This window comes from Salvelinus alpinus, chromosome 16 (genome assembly GCF_045679555.1).
Source record: "Salvelinus alpinus chromosome 16, SLU_Salpinus.1, whole genome shotgun sequence".
Taxonomy (NCBI): Eukaryota; Metazoa; Chordata; class Actinopteri; order Salmoniformes; family Salmonidae; genus Salvelinus; species Salvelinus alpinus.
The window spans coordinates 14,179,477-14,200,656 of NC_092101.1; the positions used below are offsets into that span (position 1 = coordinate 14,179,477).

General features: G+C 41.8%; 2 protein-coding genes across 2 annotated transcripts in view; one reads left to right on the forward strand and one right to left on the reverse strand.

Annotated features, from left to right (window-relative positions):
- The window catches only part of LOC139540882 (unconventional myosin-IXb-like), a 101,621-nt gene extending 99,323 nt beyond the window's left edge, over window positions 1–2,298 (reverse strand). Inside the window, exon 1 of the mRNA XM_071344909.1 lies at window positions 2,180–2,298. The gene's annotated coding sequence lies outside the window, so the exon portion shown is untranslated. The remainder of the gene's footprint in view (window positions 1–2,179) is intronic.
- An 8,602-nt stretch (window positions 2,299–10,900) lies between these two features.
- Window positions 10,901–15,727, forward strand: LOC139540890 (sphingosine 1-phosphate receptor 4-like). Its single transcript, XM_071344927.1, has 2 exons — window positions 10,901–11,037; window positions 11,836–15,727. The coding sequence occupies exon 2, from the start codon at window positions 11,984–11,986 to the stop codon at window positions 13,181–13,183; it is 1,200 nt and encodes a 399-aa protein (XP_071201028.1). The 5' UTR covers window positions 10,901–11,037; window positions 11,836–11,983; the 3' UTR covers window positions 13,184–15,727.
- The last annotated feature ends 5,453 nt before the right edge of the window (window positions 15,728–21,180 follow it).

A 21,180-nucleotide genomic window follows, 5' to 3' on the forward strand; every position in this document is an offset into this window, starting at 1 on the left:
ATGTGGAATGCATAGATTAGGGCCTAATTTATTTATTTCAACTGACTGATTTCTTTACTCAGCAAAATCTTTTGAATTGTTGCATGTTGCGTTTATATTTTTGTTCAGTATATTGATAAAAATCCCCTTGTCCTAGATAGATTTACAAAACACAGCCCTTTTTTTAAGCATTTCTAAAATCCCTTATGGGAAAATTGAATGGTGGAAAAACAGTTGGAAACATTTCCTTGTTTGACCTTTAGGTTTTATGGGTATTATGACTCATACTGTTGTACTCTATATACTGAGTCGCAATTCACATAATAATAAGGAATTCCCCTCGACCCCGCTCAGAAATTGTGGAAAACAAACATTCATTCCCATTGAACCCCAGTGTAAAAGAGCCAACTTCGTCATACATTTTTTGTTATACAGAATAACAGAACATGCCGAAAAACTGTGTTTAATGTACATGTAACCAGGTCAAAAATCCCAACCTACGCTTCGCAATGCTCCAATGTAGGGAAATAGAGCCTGCAAGAAGAGCCCTGTGGCTTCAGGCTATTCGGCGTGGGAAATGAGGGGACCCAGTGTCCAAGAAAGCTACATGTAGCAATGTGTGTGAAATACATTTAACTTGTTTAGTATCCACCTAATTTTCAAACGTTGCTATGGCCACAGCCAAACAATGGAAGTGATGGATTTGAATTCATTAATGTGAGCTAGACCTACTAGTAGGCTAGTTATGTTGTGATAATAACGTTAGTTGTGTCAGAGTTAAGGGCCATCCACCAAGCCAATAACTATAATGATCAACTATAGGCTACATAACTATAAAAAGCATCCACAGAGGAAAGTTGATTGTTTATCATTCTAGTCCTACACCTGTCACTCAACTGATCAACGCATCCTACTGCACGCTGCCTATTAATGTGGTAACAAAACCATTCATAAGATCTCTAACGCACACTGGTTCAGACCATTCAGTGCTTTCAGGGTGTGTTCACTGTCAGTGACAACTGCAAGTACTACTTCAATGTACAATATATGTAGGCCTAATGAAAAAGAATAGTAACTTGTATTTAAATGTAGTAATTCAACAACAAACGCTGTTTAGCCTGCATATCTTTTACAGCATGTCATTGCCTCATTGCTCAAGTGGTTTGCAAGTGATTTCCATTTTTCGAATGGTTGTCAATTACTTTGGGTCTTTTTCATTGAGCTCATCTCTGTCTGTCCTGTGCAACTATTTGCAACGCATCAGTGCAACAATGTTATCATAACCTGCCAAAAGTGATCACACCAATGCGCTTTCTCTCCTCAACTTTCCCCTACATGCCCCTATGCTGTAGGCCTGTTTTACATTTTGCAATTAGGCAGAGCAAGCCTGATCCTTTCCCCAATAGGCATTGTATAAAAAATATATCAAAATGTACTGTAACTTTTGTAGCCTATAGCTTTTCCTGGGATTTCACGAGAAGAGGAATGGCCTATTGCGGAGAGGCTTCTACCCGTCAGTGCCAGGCTACTCTGTATTTTTTGTCGTATTAAAAATATTCTGCTAATGTCTCCAGTCATATAGGCATAAGGCCAACATTTTTGCTGACAATGAAAGGAGAAAAAAAAAATGTCTGCCATTTCTATAGACATTGGAATTCTTCCATGCAGCTTCTCACACAGTAGGGTAGGCTACATACACATATAGCCTAAAATAAAGCAATGTTTGCACAATTTTATATAGGTTGCATGTTAATGTATTATATTGGTTGCATGTTAATGTATGCCTATAGGGAAGATAGACCATGTGGAGATGTTCATTTTGAAAACAAAATTGAAAGTTCCTAACTTGTTTGATAAAATTAGTAAAGATTTTCTCAGAGGATCCCACAACGGGCCAGACCACTAGTTTGCGAACCACTGTATCCTACTAACCTCTCTCGGTCTCCTCTGCATGCATTGCAGCCAGCCTCACCACATCTCATCTGTCTCAGTACACTACTCTATGTAAAGCAGTTATGATAACTTAGTAGGGTATTTTTGCTCCTGCTGAAGTAGGCTTCGTTTAACGTTTGCTTTTTACTTCATCCTTCGAGCTGGCTAACAGCAATTCTAGCCAGAGCCCTTCAACATCGCTGCAGTAGAAATCACTGCTGGCAGCTAGCCAACGAAATGACGTGTTGAGAAGTGACTATTTATTTACCAGTTGTGCATTCATTCTCCGAGGGTCGGTTTTTGTTTGGGGGATGTCGGTAGACACCGCAGGAGTCACGGGACGGTTTTAAAATGGCATTTTGTCCGACATCTCGACTGGGAGCTAGGGAAGTTCCTTTCACGCCAGGCTCTCCGCCTGTGCAACGAGAGTCAGACTTTGAAATAATGAATGTGACGCAAAAAATACAAACCGGGAGGTAAATCTGGGGACACTGGCGAACAAAGCACAGTTCATGATTCTACTCGTTCGTAGAGGCAGCGCGATTAGAACACAAACACATCAAAAAAATATAAGAGTTCTGATCTTTGATCAACGGGAGCAATATTTATATTAACCCGAACCAAAACAATACATAAATTACCCCCCCCCAAAAAAAGTTACTTGTTATCATGTCTCAGGTAGGCCTATAGCCCGCGGAAGACTAGAGGCTATATAATGCAATAATGAATTGACTAATTTGTGGCATATTCTAATAATTATGACGTGCCAAAAATATCGCCATGGTGAAACTTTCAGGCATTCTTGAAAGTTAGGACAGTCCTTGTCCTGCAAATAAACATACTTTTTACAGTTGAAAAAAAAAATGTGGCAAGCAGACGTCTTGAGTTTATAGTTACGTGATGACATCACGTACCTTCAAAAGGAAGCTATTCGGCAATCATCGTTTATTCGAAAAACACCGTTTCCCTCATTTATCGCAATAAAGAAAGTTCCACCAAAGAAAACTCCACCCGTCGAGAAAAGAAAATTATACGATTTTGGTTGATATTTAGAAAATGTCTCCTTTATCTGCCATTTCCATTACACATATCACAATGATTTTTTGGGGCGACATTGGTTCTGTCGAATTAACCTGCGTCAATGAAAACCTATTGCATGTTGAGTGTAATCAAGCATCCTCGACACGCATATAGAAGTAGGCTAATTTGCCTGCCCATAAATGTATGCCTATTTAAAAAAAAACTGGGTTGTTTGATAGCCAAGTATTTTTATTTGTCTTAATACCGCCACCACCAATGAGCAAATCCTTTAGCCTGCCTCTTAGAACACCGCAGTTCTGCTCAGCAGCGGTGCCATGAATTTTTCACTGGGGTAGCCTGGCCATTGAATAGGGGTAGCGGGCTGCATTACCGCGGGATGCTCGACGGTCAGCATGTTTCATGCTGCGGGCAGTCAGACATACACCTTCGCTTCGGGATGATTATTTATTTGAAAATGGGTGTTTTTCGATTTTTTGGTCATTATATTCTAGGCTATAAAATCACATTTGTCACAATATTTACACATACATCTTAAATTGCTCAACTTCCTTGTTCATTCATCCTCTCCCCAGTTTGGGCCATGGGTGTGTTCAAAACAATGTTATTTGTCACATGCGCCGAATAAAACAGGTGTAGTAGACCTTACTGTGAAATGACATGCCCTTAAACCAACAATGCAGTTTTAAGAAAAAGAGTTAAGAAAATATTTACTAAATATACTAAAGTTTAAAAACACAATAAAATAACGATAATGAGGCGATATACAGGGGGTAATTGACACTGTACTGGGGTAATGGTACCGAGTCAATGTGTGGGGTACAGGTTAGTCGAGATAATTTGTACATGTAGGTAGAGGTAAAGTGCATGGATAATAAACAGAGAGTAGCAGCAGCATAAAAATGGGGGTGGTACCAGAGCGCCAAGTCTAGGTCCAAAAGGCTCCTTAACACCTTCTACCCCCAAGCCATAAGACTGCTGAACAATTAATCAAATGGACACCTGGACTATTAGCATTGACACCCCTCCCCCCTTTGTTTTTACACTGCTGCTACTCGCTGTTTATTATCTATGCATAGTCACTTTACCCATACCTACATGTACACATACATGTACCTCGACTAACCTGTGCCCCCGCACATTGACACTGTACTGGTACCCCCTGTATATAGCATTGCTTCTGTTATTTTATTGTTGCTCCTTAATTTTTTGTTATTTTTCTTATTTTTAATATAGATTTTTTTATTTTATTTTTTTAACTTCAGTTTATTTTAGTAAATACTTTCTCAACACTTTTTTTCTTAAAACTGCATTATTGGTTAAGGGCTTGTAAGTAAGCATTTTACTGTAAGGTCTGCAACTGTTGTATTCGGATCACGTGACAAATAAAATTTGATTTGATTTGGAGTCGTGCTTGGCCACGCAGTCGTGGGTGAACAGGGAGTACAGGAGGGGACTAAGCACGCACCCCTGAGGGCTCCCATGTTGAGGATCAGGGTGGCAGATGTGTTGTTGCCTACCCTCACCACCTGGGGGCAGCCCATCAGGAAGACCAGGATCCAGTTGAAGAGGGAGGTGCTTAGTTCCAGGGTCCTTAGCATAGTGATGAGCTTTGTGGGCACTATGATGTTGAACGCTAAGCTGTAGTCAATGAACAGCACGTGGGAAAGGGCAGTTTGGAGTGAAATTGAGATTGCATCATCTATGGATCTGTTGGGGCGGTATGCGAATTGGAGTGGGTCTAGGGTTTCCAGGATGATGGTGTTGATGTGAGCCATGACCAGCCTTTCAAAGCACTTCATCGCGACTGACGGTAGTCATTTAGGCAGGTTACCTTTGCTTCCTTGGGCACAGGGACTATGGTGGTCTGCTTGAAACATGTAGGTAATTACAGACTTGGTCAGGGAGAGATTGAAAATGTCAGTGAAGACACTTGCCAGTTGGTCCGCGCATGCTCTGAGGACACATCATAGTAATCCTTCTGGCCCCGCGGCCTTGTGAATATTTACCTGTTTAAAGGTCTTGCTCACATCGGCTACGGAGAGCGTGATCACACAGTCGTCCGGAACAGCCGGTGCCATCATGCTGTGTGTGCGGAATGGAGGCTGCCTGCACGCGTTGACAGCGAGTGCGAGGCGAGCTGATTAATAAGAAGAAGAAGAAGCATGGCGGTAACTACATATGAGGACACCAAGGTCCGGACATTGGTATTTTTTCCTAATTTGAAGGATGAAGTAGGAAGCTAACGTTAAACGGAGCCTACCTCAGCAGAAGCAAAAATATGCGACTAAATTTTCATAACTTTGCTTTACAGAGAGTAAGCTACTGACACAGACGTGATGTGACGCTCAGTGGTGAGGCTGAGGCAGGCTTCAATGCATGCAGGAGGAAGCAGAGACAGAGCGAGAGGAAGCAAGCAGAGGTTAGTACAGTGGTTCCCAAACTTGGGGTCGGACCCCAGGTGGGGTCCTCTGAGAAAATCTTTGCTAATCTTAACAAACAAGTTGGAAATGTTTCAATATGAACATCTCCACATGGCCTATCTTCCCTATAGGTCTACATTAACATGGAAACAATACAGTTAAAAAATGTCATACATTTTTGTTTCATCACTGATGCTACATGTCAGTGTGAATTATTTATCATATTTCCCCTTTTCAGGGGTACAACATTACAATTGTATAGCTAGTAGGCTATGTGTTTGTAGATCGATTGAGGTGAATGACCCTACAGCAGCCAAGGTTATAATGGCTGGGATACAGCCCTGGGTCTGATGTCATTACACCCAGCTGTTTTTACCAACACAAGATAGTTAAATGGAAACGCACCCTAGCAGGCAATTGTTGCATCTATTTTCTATGCAAACATTCTAAATGTCGACAAAAAAAATCACTGGACAACTTAATGCAAGCATAGCTAGTGATTGTGAAGAAGGTGGTTTTTGTGGCAATTATTTTGCAGGTGATTCATTGTACTGCCCAAACAAGAAGTCTAAGAAACTGGACATAATTGTAGGTGCGGATGAAAGGTTTTTGGGTCCTGCAGGAATTAACAGCCGAAGCATTGCAGGTAATAGTGAATTAAGATGTTCCCGCTTCCCAGGCCCCTGTGCCTTTGTAGAGATTTGATTTGGAATGGACTGTGACTGAAGGAGTGGGATGTTATTTTAAAATGTATATTTTTTCTTTCTATGACATCATCCCCCCAACAGTTTACTACCCGTACAGTAGGTGGCGAAATGGACATTACATTTGTGTGAACACCATTATACTAGAGAAGAAGAAAGAAGATCGCACACTTACAACTTTGTGTCTGGAGTAGTAGATGCAATTTTATTAAATGACCAACAGGTGTTGATGCAGCTCTTCCCAGACAACAATTAGTATCGGGTTAGATCTTTATAGAAGTCTGTGGGATAATACTACTTGCCCCATATATCAACAGTAATTGACCTACAGTAGGTGTAAACTGTTATGTGATTTATTTATTGAGGAAGACCATTAGCTTCAGTGCAACTAAAACTATATCATTGGTAACTGAATGAAGCATTGACCTTGAATGTCCTTAGTAGGTCATCAACCGAAATGCATCTGTCACATAAATGCTCAATTGAGGTAGAATTTGGTCTTAACAAAATATCTAGCATCAGATTACCCTACCTCCAAAAATATAACCATATCCTGCTGTATCTGTGGTTTAAGGGCAACTTGTCGACTCTATTTGGCATACTGCCCATACTGTATATGTTTCACAACCTAAAAATATAATTATTAGAGTTGCTACATCCATTTTATTTTAAATTAATACTATGTACCCATTGATTTTTGAAGAATATAACTTATAAATGCCTCATGAGCTTAGTTCAACTGTCATACCCCATCAGAACCCAAAATATAAGCTCCAATGTTTGTAAACAATGTAAACAAACACTGTATAGCCTCAAAACATTTTTAAAACTATAATTCTGATATCATGGATGGTCTATGACCTTAAGAATGGCCATATTTCTCCAGGCCCATCCCTCAGCTTTGTACCAAAATAGAGGCAGTGAGACCACTTGTTTCAATTAAGGACTCTAGCTTTAAAGGTCAAATAGAATGTTGGGGAAAGAAGGTAAACAATTTCATAGTTACAGTTTCCTTGTAAGCTAACCACATTGTGGTTTTAGTGGTATTTTCAGAGACTGTCTTTTCAACAGTTCTGGGTGTGTTGTTGTCACCTAAGGATGCGGTTATTTTCTATTTAATTTTTTGTAGCATCACTAGATTGAGAAGATTTTCAGATTGATCATCTTTGTGTGCTGGGTTTCACAAAGCTCACACCCCCAACATTAATTAATTCAGGACTATCTGTAATCATGGTAGCATCCACAATAATGTAGAAGTGTTCAGAAACCTATTCTTATTTACAATAATAGTGACCTCAATATTACACTACATTATTCACCATTTAGTTCCTATTGAGCACAAAATAATCTGAAACACAACCAAAAGAAACAGAAAATGCATCCAACAAGTTTGGAGAGTGCTAGGAATATGGGACCAAATACTAAACTTTTTACTACTTTAATACACTAAATACTTACAAAATACTTATGACACCTTCAAATGGGGGGGGGGGGACTAGATATATAAAGTTCTTTCATTTCTAAATGGTAAAACAGATATGTATGAAAATATCCTCAAATAAAAGGTGACATTCTGTACTGTCGCCTCATACAAAACATCTGATCTCAAATCCAAAATGCTGGAATGTAGAGCCAGCAAATGGGATGGTGTTTCTTTTTTATCAGTAGTGATATTTTTGACTACTGAGTGTGTGATGTCTTTAGCCACTTATGGTAAGTGGTTGGGGCCCACTGGGTAGACCAAGTAGGTCTTTATGGCAGGAGTATGGTCTGGCACGGCTGGGTGAAGTGATGTGTGAAACCATAGCTGTACCTCTGTAGTAGAGAAACCAAAGGGAGGGTCCCTTTACAGATCTGATCAGAAGGTTCCTGTTTTCTTCATGTCATTATTCTTTTTTGCTGAGAGGTCTGCAGGCTCTAGTTTTATCTTAAATTGATTACTGTCCAGTCATATGGTCAAGTGTTGCAAAGAAGGACCTAGTTAAGCTGCAGCTGGCCCAGAACAGAGCGGCACGTTTTGCTCTTCATTGTAATCAGAGGTCTAATATTAATACTATGCATGCCAGTCTCTCTTGGCTCAGAGTTGAGGAAAGACTGACTGCATCACTTCTTGTTTTTATAAGAAACAATGTGTTGGAAATTCCAAATTGTTTGCATAGTCAACATTCAGACCCAGAAGAAGGCACAGTGATGCCAAAACATTGGTAATTTACCCAATAAATTACTGGGAGTTTATATATAGAGTGCGTGACTATTTTTATAGCTTATAGTTTATTCGCCATTAAAATAATTTTCTCTGGGTGTGCGCCAGCTCATGTTTTTTAATAGTCAACATACACACAGCACTGACACACACTTACCCCACCAGAAATGCCACCAGGGGTATTTTCACAGTCCCCAGGTTCAGAACAAAAAGGAAATGTACAGTATTATACAGAGCCATGAGTGCATGGAACTCCCTTCAATCTTACATAGCGCAAGTGAACAGCAAACCTGGTTTAAAAAAAACAAATAAAGCAACACCTCTACCCCATGTGACCTATTTGTTGTGTTTATGTACTGACATGTATGTGTAACTGATAGATACACACACACACACTACATGTTAATGTTTTTAAATTAATGTAAATTGTCAATTCTTCTGTCTGTGTTGTCTTTTTCGTTATGTGTCGGACCCCCGTAAGACTAGATATTGCCATTGGAGTCGGCTTATGGGAATCCAAAAATACAGTTGAAGTCGGAAGTTTACATACACCTTAGCCAATGCATTTAAACTCAGTTTCACAATTCCTGACATTTAATCCTAGTAAAAATCCCCTGTCTTAGGTCAGTTAGGATCACCACTTTATTTTAAGAATGTGAAATGTCAGAATCAATCAATCAATCAAGTTTATTTTATATAGCCCTTCGTACATCAGCTAATATCTCGAAGTGCTGTACAGACACCCAGCCTAAAACCCCAAATAATAATAGTAGAGAGAATGATTTACTTCAGCTTTTATTTTATCACATTCCCAGTGGGTCAGAAGTTTACATACACTCAGTTAGTATTTGGTAGCATTGCCTTTAAATTGTTCAACTTGGGTCAAACGTTTCGGGTAGCCTTCCACAAGCTTCCCACAATAAGTTGGGTGAATTTTGGCCCATTCCTCCTGACAGAGCTGGTGTAACTGAGTCAGGTTTGTAGGCCTCCTTGCTCGCACACGCTTTTTCAGTTCTGCCCACAAATTTTCTATAGGATTGAGGTCAGGGCTTTGTGATGGCAACTCCAATACTCCAATACCTTGACTTTGTTGTCCTTAAGCCATTATGTCACAATTTATGCTTGGGGTCATTGTCCATTTGGAAGACCCATTTGCGACCAAGCTTTAACTTCCTGTCTGATGTCTTAAGATGTTGCTTCAATATATCCACATCATTTTCCATCCTCATGATGCCATCTATTTTGTGAAGTACACCAGTCGCTCCTGCAGCAAAGCACCCCCACAACATGATGCTGCCACCCCCGTGCTTCACGGTTGGGATGGTGTTCTTCGGCTTGCAAGCTTCCCCCTTTTTCCTCCAAACATAACGATGGTCATTATGGCCAAACAGTTCTATTTTTGTTTCATCAGACCAGAGGACATTTCTCCAAAAAGTACGATCTTTGTCCCCATGTGCAGTTGCAAACCATAGTCTGGCTTTTTCATGGCGGTTTTGGAGCAGTGGCTTCTTCCTTGCTGAGCGGCCTTTCAGGTTATGTCGATATAGGACTCGTTTTACTGTGGATATAGATACTTTTGAACCCATTTCTTCCAGCATCTTCACAAGGTCCTTTGCTGTTGTTCTGGGATTGATTTGCACTTTTCGCACCAAAGTACGTTCATCTCTGAGACAGAATGCGTTTCCTTCCTGAGCGGTATGACGGCTGCGTGGTCCAGTGGTGTTTATACTTGCCTACTATTGTTTGTACAGATGAACATAGTACCTTCAGGTGTTTGGAAATTGCTCCCAAGGATGAACCAGACTTGTGGAGGTCTACAATTTTTTTTCTGAGGTCTTGGCTGATTTCTTTTGATTTCCCCATGATGTTAAGCAAAGAGGCACTGAGTTTGAAGGTAGGCCTTGAAATACATCCACAGGTACACCTCCAATTGACTCAAATTATGTCAATTAGCCTATCAGAAGCTTCTAAAGCCATGACATAATTTTCTGTAAACTTCTGACCCACTGGAATTGTGATACAGTGAGTTATAAGTGAAATAATCTGTCTGTAAACAATTGTTGGAAAAATTACTTGTGTGATGCACAAAGTCTCCAACCTAAGTGTATGTACATTTCCGACTTCAACTGTAAATACTGGCCTGATGCCCTCCTAGTAGAAAAAGTATCTTGCAACACATCCTAGAAAACATCATGGTCCAACCACTTCGACATACATGTACCATGAAAACATTATGAAAGTCTCTTCCCGTAATCATCATGAGGCAACTTGAGCAATAGGATTAAAATATTGCAGCGGTCAAAAGCAGGGCGCAAGTAGTGGATGGGAAAAGTGTTTACATCAGTGAGATTAAGTCTGACCTTGACATGTGGAAAATTACAGGGGGGAAAATATATAGAATGTATATATTTAAAAAACAAAACTGTGGTAACCTTATGCAAGTGTGGATTAGGCTATATCTATTTAGCAATTAACACGTTGATTGGGTGGCATCCATCTATGAATAATCACGTTCTGAAGCATTTCACAATTGGTGTGTTTTCTTTTGGCCAGTGATGAAACACCCCATCAGTGTCAATAACCTCTTGCTTCTCATGTGTGTGTTGGTCGCTTTGGGTGTGGTGCCATGTGAGTAACCTTCTGAGTGTAGGGCTTCCTTCCTCATTGCTTCTATAGAGTAGAACACATCTGCACTACCAGCCCACACAGGGGATGGCTGTCCACACACCACATCACTACCAACAGCATCTCTGCGCCAGTAAGTAACATTTGTTCTTCAAGTGTTTATTGTGTTAAAATCAAAAGGATACAACATTTGTCGTGATGTGTTAGCCTATTCATATGAAATTATACAATTAGATAATGATTGGGATGGAGAGCCAGGTGTATAGTCACATTTAACTGTAGCAGTAAATATGCAAAGCATTTGCGGTCATGTACAAGCTTTTGCTCCCATGCAACAAATTGTAACACTAATTATTCCTAAAAGAACATTTAGAAATGTAAAGGGAAATTGTATTATAAAATCTAAAAATGAACAAAAGTTATAAATGTAATAAGGTACTTTTTATTTCACTCCAGAGGGGAAAACAGTTCATACTTTTCAATTTTGGGAGAATAGGATTTTGTTTTTCAGTCGTTACTACTAACAGGGATTTGGAAATAGTTGTTTTCAAACTTTCAAAGATGTTGACTTCACGTGCAGATTTAAATCCCCTTCCTGGTAACAGCTGGCTGCTCCTCTCAACTAACCACATGGTGGTTTAAATAGCACCACAGAGGTTTAAATGTCCCTAATGCCTGCTAGTGGAGGCATGCAGTTTTATGATGAGAATCCATGTCAGTCAACTGACAAAATGTCTTATCTCACTGTCTAAACATTTGTTGTATTTTGGGGGATTTCTTTCAGCTTTTCACAATACATTTATAAGCAATGCAATTTGACCAAAAAACACATTATTTTCATTACCTGCAGTTCATGCACTACAAACATCTTAGAACTTATTATGGCATATCAGACATCTTTTCATATCAAACATCTTCCTGTGTTTGCTAGGTGGGTTGTGAGACAGCAGAGCTCCAGTGGAGAGACTGTTTTAGCCTGAGTCTAAGCCCACATCAGGAGTTCTACACTCACCCAAGTCCTGCCTTGTCCAGCCCGACCCAGCCATTTTCTGACTTGCCAAGCCCTTCACAACCCAGCCATGGATGCCCTGTCCTCCCTGAGCTCCTCAACCTCCTGCTCTCATCTGTACCTCTGGGCCAGCAACACCACCAACAGCAGCGCTATTAACATTGATGTGATCCTGGAGCACTACAACCACACAGGGCGCCTGCAGCATCGCGTGCCCCGCCAGGGTGGCCTGAGCTTGGCAGCGGCCCTCTCCCTCTTCATCAGTGTCCTCATCATCCTGGAGAACCTGCTGGTCCTAGTGGCCGTGCTCTCCCGGATCCTCCACAGCCGCCGCTGGGTCTACGTGTGCATCGCCAACATCACCCTGAGCGACCTGCTGGCCGGGGCGGCCTACGTGGTCAACATCTGGATGTCGGGCAGCCAGACATTCAGACTGAGCCCGGCGCTGTGGCTGTTCAGGGAGGGGGTACTGTTCGTGGCCCTCGCCGCCTCCATCTTCAGCCTGCTGCTGATTGCTGTGGAGCGCTACACCACCATGATGAAGCCGCTGCACCAGAAGTCGGCAAGGAAGACGTATCGTATCTACGGCCTAGTGGCGCTGTGCTGGATCGTGGCCTTCGCCATCGGCTTCCTCCCCCTGCTGGGCTGGAACTGCGTGTGCAGCCTGGAGAGCTGCTCCACCTTGCTGCCGCTCTACTCCAAGAGCTACATCCTCTTCTCCTTGCTCATCTTCTCCCTCATCCTGCTGGCCATCGGTGTGCTCTATGGCGCCATCTACTGCCACGTGCGCAGCAGCTCCAAGGTGGGCTCCCAGCGCAGCCGCAAGCGCTCCCTGGGGCTGCTAAAGACAGTCATCTCCATCGTGGGTGTGTTCATCATTTGCTGGGGGCCTCTGTTCATCCTGCTGCTGGTGGACTTCTTCTGTGTGTCGCGGCAGTGCGCACCGCTCTTCAGCGCCGACTGGGTCATCGCCCTGGCCGTGATCAACTCGGCCCTGAACCCGGTCATCTACACCCTGGGCAGCACAGAGCTGAGGAAGGCCATCGCAGGCCTGTTGTGCTGCTGCTGCCTCAGGGCAGGCCTCTGTCACCCTGACACATTTGTGTCCAAGGAGACCAGCAGCACTGGGAGCATCAGGCACAGCAGTCTGAGGAACAGTTTCAATAAGATCAGGAGTCTCACTGTCAGCCCCCCGCCTGCACCCAATGCCCCCAAAAAGAGCCACCGCCTGAGCTCCACCACCACCTGCCTGTCTGTGTCGAGCGGTTAGACCACAACGGGCTGCCTGGGGCAGGCGTAGCTGTGTGTGTGTTTGAGAGAGAGACACAGAGAGACGGAGACAGAGAGTGTCAGTGGAGGCTCCTCAGAGCAGGAAGGGGAGGATCTTCCTACTCAGGTAGTTTCATAAAAGTAAAAATATAAAAAAATACAAATATCAATTATTAATTTGTAGCAAACTGCAATTAAAGCCAGACTAAGTCAATGGCACAGATGGAACTATCCAAGCAGAAGATCTCCATCAAAAATCGAAGTTAGGCCTCCCGGGTGGCGCAGTGGTCTAGCACTGCATTGCATCTGTGCCACCAGAGATTCTGGGTTTGAGCACAGGCTCTGCCGCGACCAGGAGGCTCATGGGGCGACGCACAATTGGCCTAGCGTCGTCCAGGTTAGGGAGGGTTTGGTTGGTAGGGATATCCTTGTCTCATCGCGCACTAGCGACTCCTGTGGCGGGCCAGCCACAGTGCACGCTGACCAGGTCGGATGTGCATTGTGTCAAGAAGCAGTGTGGCTTGGTTGGGTTGTGTTTCGGAGGACGCATGGCTCTCGACCTTTGCCTCCCCCGAGTCCATACGGGAGTTGCAGCAATGAGACAAGACAGTAACTACTACCAATTGGATACCACGAAAAAGGGGTGGGAAAGTTTTCTCTTTTAAGTATAACAACAACAAAAATCGAAGTTAAAGAATATGACTAAATCTAATCAAACTTTAAATGCAATTTAAATCAAGTTTGATTTCATTTAGTCCTATTCTTTAAATGCAATTTAAATAAAGTTTGATTTGATTTAGTCCTATTCTTTAACTTAGATTTTTGGTTGAGACGGAGACGTGAATCCAACATATTAATGACTAACGTGAAGATTACATTTGAAATCAACCAAAGCTTGAAACCCTAGGCCCATATACTGTATATTGTACATTTTTGGTTTGAACCCTGGGTTGAATTAAAACAATAGCTGTTGCTGACTTTGCAAATGCTATATAGGCCTAAATAGTATAATTGATGATATAGGACTTATAATGTGTGGTTACATTTAATTTGCTCTGTTAAACCTACCCTTTGGAACTACTTTGATAGCAACAGTGAATATATTTAGTTATTGAGAGGTCTCTGAATAATCACTCACAATAGCGCATTGGTAGTAGGTAATATAAAAACTAAGCTGGGTTTGGTTAAAACCCTGTATTGGAGACCAAAGGAATAGTTGTAGATCAACTCTCCAATAGGAGGTGCTGCCCAGACATGTTTTTTCCCTGATATTGGACATTACGTTGAAGATCTGACGTTGTTTCAAAAAGGTACAAATTCAATTTACTGTATTTTAAAGAAGGGTTGTCTATGTTGAAAATTGGTTACCATGATGACATAATCCTGTGGTTGAAATTTCACCCTCAAAACAAAAGTTGATGACTTTTTTCAAATCCAATGTATTTTCCACGTAACATATACATTGACTAATTACACTGAGACAATGTTAATTCAACCAGTTTGTGCCCAGTGGCTCAAGGTGGGTATAGGGCAAATTCTAGTATCTTGTAGAAGCCTAAACCTATCGATGTTACATTGAGCTGGATGAATGGAATATGAAATGACAGTCATCCAATACGCTGAAATAGAAATAAGGCCATGCTCATAAGAAAAAGACTGTCCTCTCAAATCTGAAAGGGCACTAACCGCCGCTGCTGTGTGTGCATGTGTGTGTGTGTGTCTGTGTTACCACAGAGAATGCAGTTCCTCCATTATCTAACTCCACCCAAATGTGGCCTTGATACAACCAGGTCTAACGGTTTCCTCTGCTGTTGGTTTTGTTCAATTTCTTCATTGTCTTCAGCCCAGGACCTGGTACACTGATGAAAAAGCGTCTTTGTGGTTCTCTGTTACTGTAGCAACACCAATCTGTTTCATTTTATGCATTACAAAAAAAAGTTTAAAAAAAGTTCAAACTCATTCAAGATTTATCATAAAATATGCACTATGGAAGCTGCTTTTGTTTCACTGTTTCAGCCTTAAAACAGATACTCTTTTACTGTGAAGATGGGTTTCATTGAAAGGGGTGCTTTCTTATTGTACCACTTAAATAGAACTGGATTAAAAACAAAAAAAATATGTATATATATTTAGAAAATGCAATATTATTTATACATACACTGAGTGGACAAAACATTAAGGACACCTGCTCTTTCCATGACATAAACTGACCAGATGAATCCAAGTGAAAGCTATGATCCCTTATTGATGTCACTTGTTAAATCCACTTCAATCGGTGTAGATGAAGGGGAGGAGACAGGTTAAAGAACGATTTTTAAGCAACTCAATATTTGGAAGGTGTCCTTAATGTTTTGTACACTCAGTGTACATTGTACAGAATGGTAGTTGAATACATTTTTTCAATTGGTTAAACATTTATTTTGTTCAATATTGTTTTTAAGAGTATACATTTGTTGAATGCTTTACTATTGCTGTTATTCTGAAAGAGGATTATATTTATGTTATTTTGTACATTGAAAATGTATAAATAAATATTTGAACAGAATATGTGTCTTGTGGAAAGAGTTTTTTAAAACAGTTTTTCAACAGAACATTGTACGAGTGGCAACAACATGCTGAATTACAACCTACATTTGAATATTAAAACTCAATAAACAGCAGATGTAGACAATTAACTGTTAAGCAGGTAAACCTTGGCTGGGATGGCACAGCAACAGAAACGCTCAGTCCGGTTGTTTTACTGGATCACCACTGGGTAAATGGAAATTAACCTTGACTCCCATAAGCAATTAGCACCATCTACCTCAAGGTGGAGACATGTTACCATGGGCTTGCGTGAAGATGTTGCTTCACCTCCAATGGCAAGTTTCACCAGTGCTGCTTGCATAGTCACAGAAACATAGAATTCAGTAAACAGTGATCTCTGAAGTACTTAACTTCTGATGAGGTTAACTGATGAGTCATGCATAGAAATGGATATCAACACGTTGGCAAAATTTCCAGACATTAGGATTAGAAAATGTACAGATTCCTTCCATGTGAGATATCAAGTGACAAGAGTAACTATGTTTGCAGAGAATGTATTCCTTTTAAGATCATTTTCTGGCTCCAAGCCATAGTTTATTTTGCATGCCTGAATTTCCAGTATGTCCAGAAAACCTCTTTGTTTTGTGACACCAGATCTGTGAGTGAGGTGCAATGGTGAGAGTTGAAACGGAACCCCTGAAGGTAATTAATCAATTAATTAAGATTTTCTGACATCATGTAAAGATAGGGAAGATAACTAGAAGTTACCCCTAAGCCATGTACTGAGTTGTCTGAGCTCTGGTGCGTGCAGTTTGTTTTGTCACTAGGTGAGAACATATTAGCATAGCTCCAGAGTCCCGCAGCGGTCTAAGGCATTGCATCTCAGTGCTTGAGGCGTCACTGCAGACACCCTGGTGCAAATCCAAGCTGTATCACAACCGGCTGTGATTGGGAGTCCCATAGGGCGGCGCACAATTGGCCCAGCATCGTCCAGGTTTGGCCAGTGTAGGCCGTCATTGCAAATAAGAATTAGTTCTTAACTTACTTGCTTAGTTAGATTTTCTTTTAAATAACACAGAATTCCATGTCTGTCTGCAACTCTTTGTCACTCTCCCTCTTTCTGCAAGGGTGTCTGTTGGAGGATAGTTCAACCTTAGATTGATTCTGCAAGTCACACAGGGACCAGAGTCAGAGCGGGAAGAACTGTAGCGGAGAGGAAACCCGTGTCAGGCAAGGAAAACAAGCACAACAGGATAACATGATCAAAATAGTAACAAATGGCTACAAACGTAGACTGACTGAGCAGAGATTACGAAGTGGCAGGACTGAGTATTTGCAGAGGTCTTGATTATGGAACAGGTTGCAGCTGCTGGGGACTCCAGAACACCTGTCTCCACCCACACAATCACACACACACAGAGAGAGAGGGAGAGGGAGAGAGCACTGGGAGGAGTGGCGGCAGGTCAAGGAGACACAGGATGAGCAGTAGATGGCGTGGCAGGAGCAGATGTAACAGTAATGTTCTCAAATTGTTCTGAGAATGTTAAGAAATAACATTCTTCTGTTGGAATTTCAGTACTTCAGCATAATGTTTCCTCATGTCTCTGATTAAAGTCATGTTCTCAGATTGTCGCGAGAAGATTAAGTAACACTGGAGTACTGAAATTCCCACAGAAGATTCCACACAAGTTCCCATGTGTTTCTATTTAATGTCATATTTTTACTACATTCTGGGAATGTTCTAAAAATGTGTGTGACTCAGAACATTATGGAGTATTGTGTGTAGATGGGTGAGAAAAATAATAATATTTAATCCATTTTAAATTCAGGCTGTAACACATCAAAATGTGAAAAACTCAAGTGGTGTGAATACCTGCTGAAGGCACTGTATGTTCGAGTCTCGCTGATGTCACAATAAATAATAAATGTGTTCGCATAATTAATGCCTAAGGATATTAATTTCCATGTGTCCTATCTGTGCTTTGAGTAATTAAAAAAATAATAAAAAATAAGCTAGCAGTATTATTCAAAGTGTTATTCAAACATTAATTGCAAGTTAAAGAAGTTATTCAAAAACCTCCAAATAACCTATCATTTCCATTCTCAGAGCGTTAATTAAACCTCCCAAGAAAACTTGTAAAATGTTTTAAGAACCTCTATGCAACCAAAAAATGTACGTTTCCGGAACAGGCAAAATTTTCACTTCTGTTCTGTTTTACACGTCAAGAAACGTATGGCTTCATTTCCACAACCAATGTGAAACCAAAAACATACGTTCTGACAACTTCCAAAGAACCAAATTTGCTAGCTGGGTTGTGGCCTTCTGTGTCTTTACAGTTGTTGTTGTTGTTACGTTGTTGAAGCAAACAACTGGTTTCAAGTGTCGCTCTACTTCACACAAATTCCTGCACTTTATAGTAATAGGGGGGAAATTCCAGGCTTTATTAGTCCAGGGCTTAGCCGTTTGTTGATCATATTTGACATGTCAAGGGCTAATCCACTCACGGCAGCTCTCTCTCTCTCCCACAACTGGCCCTTCTCTGCTCCAATTGAGGTGCGATGGGTTAATGGTGGTTGCGTGCAGACGCAGCCGTGCCCTCTTTAATTACCCAGCACTTTGCCTCCAGGTGTTCAGCAGACAGCCAATGATGTACTGTCTGACATGACGATGGGCCCTGAAACCGCTCCAGTACTACACTCCTTCTGGCTTCTCTTCCCTTTCCTCTCCTCCCCCTCTCATTTTCCACTTGCAGTTCATGAACCCGCCTGAATGCTAGCTACCTGAGTGAGTTATAAAATGATGTGTTCTCTACACTGTAAAATGAGGAATGAGGACAACATTTGAACAGGCCAGGAGGTGGATGTGGTCTGGAGCGTGGGAGCATTTGCATCATTCTCCCTGGTTCTGATGCAGATTTTAAGTGGGTAAAGGGGATTTGACTGTGGTGAAGGAACAGAACAGAAGCAATGAGAAAAGAAGCGTCAAGGTGTTTGGAGTCTGAGATAATGGATGAAGGTGTCATGGAGGTCACTGGCTATCTGTTCTTTTTCAGTGTTCAGATGGATGATTTCATAAACTGCCAATCTGACAATATCGGAGGTGCCACCAAACACCTACAAGTGGTTCAGAGAACATACGTCAGGTATTTTGCATTCAGTGGTCATACTAGGCTTATGTATTAAGCCATTACTAAATGCTATCTAATTAGTGAGTGTTGTGATTACAATCCCATCCAATCAATCACAACACTTGCCTTTTCCTTTCCAGTTAACGTCAGATCATTGACACCATGCTCCTGCCAGCACAGAGAACAAAGCAAGGGAAGGGCGTAGCTGCGTAATCACAGCTTGTCCATACAGTGCATTATTTGCATATTACACCATTGCTGCCATTGAATTTGTCTGTCGTACCTGGCAATGGGATCTTGCCTTGAGGAATTGGAGTACTTTTGGTTCAGTATATTCAGTTGTTCTTGTGTTGTAAGCCCTGTCAGCTTTGATTTAGTTTTGATATAAGTTTGGAAATATGTACTGTAACTGTAGTGAGGGCACACACACACACACACACACACACACACACACACACACACACACACACACACACACACACACACACACACACACACACACACACACACACACACACACACACACACACACACACACACACACACACACACACACACGAGCTGGCCTCTAAGAAGCTGAGGTCAGCACTGACACGGTGTAGGAAAAACCACCTGGAGAGGAAAAGGGAACATGAGGCATGAGAGCACGGAGGAGATGTACTGAGGCCTTCAACTCAGCTGTTTTCCTCTCCTTTATCAGCCTCAGATCTCCCTATCACTCCAGTCTGGCTCCCAGATCAGAAGATGTAGGGGGAGGACAAGACAGAGGTTATGTAGGACCAGGAATTCTCTTGTCCACGTGGTCTGTCGAGGAAAAGCTACGGGCCCTAGTTGTGAGAAACTAGAGCAGGGTACTGAGAGCAGGGTACTGAGAGCAGGGTACTGAGAGCAGGGTACTGAGAGCAGGGTACTGAGAGCAGGGTACTGAGAGTTCACTCATCCATTGAGTAAAAAAATATTATTACTCAAAATAAGTTATTGTTCCTTAAACTTGGACTTAGACCAGCAACAATTACTTTGTTCTTAACCTTGTGAGCAAATCTGGGCAAGTTTGGACTTTTATCCTCTCCTTATTCTTTTGGCTGAGCCCTGTTGCCACTTAACTAATTGTGTTGGGAAAGATGTTTCAAGGGTGATGACACTGCGTACATTTTAAATGAAGACATATTTTCTCTGAAAGAAAAAAAGCATTCTTGAGGTAAAGCTCAATTGACACACCAGATGATGCATGATGACATATTAGGTGATATATGAGGACACGGGTATGACATGTGAAGAAATCCTTCTTCCCTTCCAATAGCTGCTCCCCTCAAGTCCTGCACATATGAACTTCATAAAGAATACTCATAGGAAATTCTGTGTCATTTTTGCATGACTTCACACCGCATACTTTTTCAAAGAGATGTCCTTTTCTTCACTGAGAGTTGGGTTTTGGCAAGGTCGTGACCTGTGGCTGGGAGGACCGACAGGCAGTACCCCCGATTCCGTGGTTTTTCTCCAAGCTTGTCATTTACACGCTATGAGGCAGAGTGGACTGGGGCTTGGCTTTGTAGCACAGCTGGTACTGCTCAGCCTAAGCCAATTACCCAGCCTGCACGCTGCCACGGCCAGGACCACAAGGACCCTGATTAAATAGTGGAGGGGGCAACAAAAGCAAATCAAGAAAAAATAAAGCAGCCACATCATGAAATCTGGTCAGTCTTTGAGGAGGATGATAAAATGACTTTGACATTGCTATGGAAACTAAAATAGGAGTACTAGGGAGAGCCGAGTCTTTGGTCTGGGTAACCCATTTAGGACTGTGCGTAAATATATGTTTTTATTTAACCTTCATTTAACTAGGCAAGTCAGTTATGAACAAATTCTTATTTACAATGACAGCCTCCAGCCAAACCCGGACGACGCTGGGCCAATTGTGCGCCGCCCTATGGGACTCCCAATTACAGCTGGATGTGATACAGCCTGGATTTAAACCAGGTACTATAGCGATGCTTCTTACACTGAGATGCAGTGCCTTAGGAAAATAACCTCACACTCAACATCAACAAAACAAAGGAGATGATTGTGGACTTCAGGAAACAGCAGAGGGAGCACCCCCCTATCCACATCGACGGGTCAGTAGTGGAGAAGGTGGAAAGTTTTAAGTTCCTCGGTGTACACATCACGGACAAACTGAATTGGTCCACCCACACAGACAGCGTTGTGAAGAAGGCGCAGCAGCGCCTCTTCAACCTCAGGAGGCTGAAGAAATTCGGCTTGTCACATAAAGCACTCACAAACTTCTACAGATGCACAATCGAGAGCATCCTGTCGGGCTGTATCACCGCCTGGTACGGCAACTGCT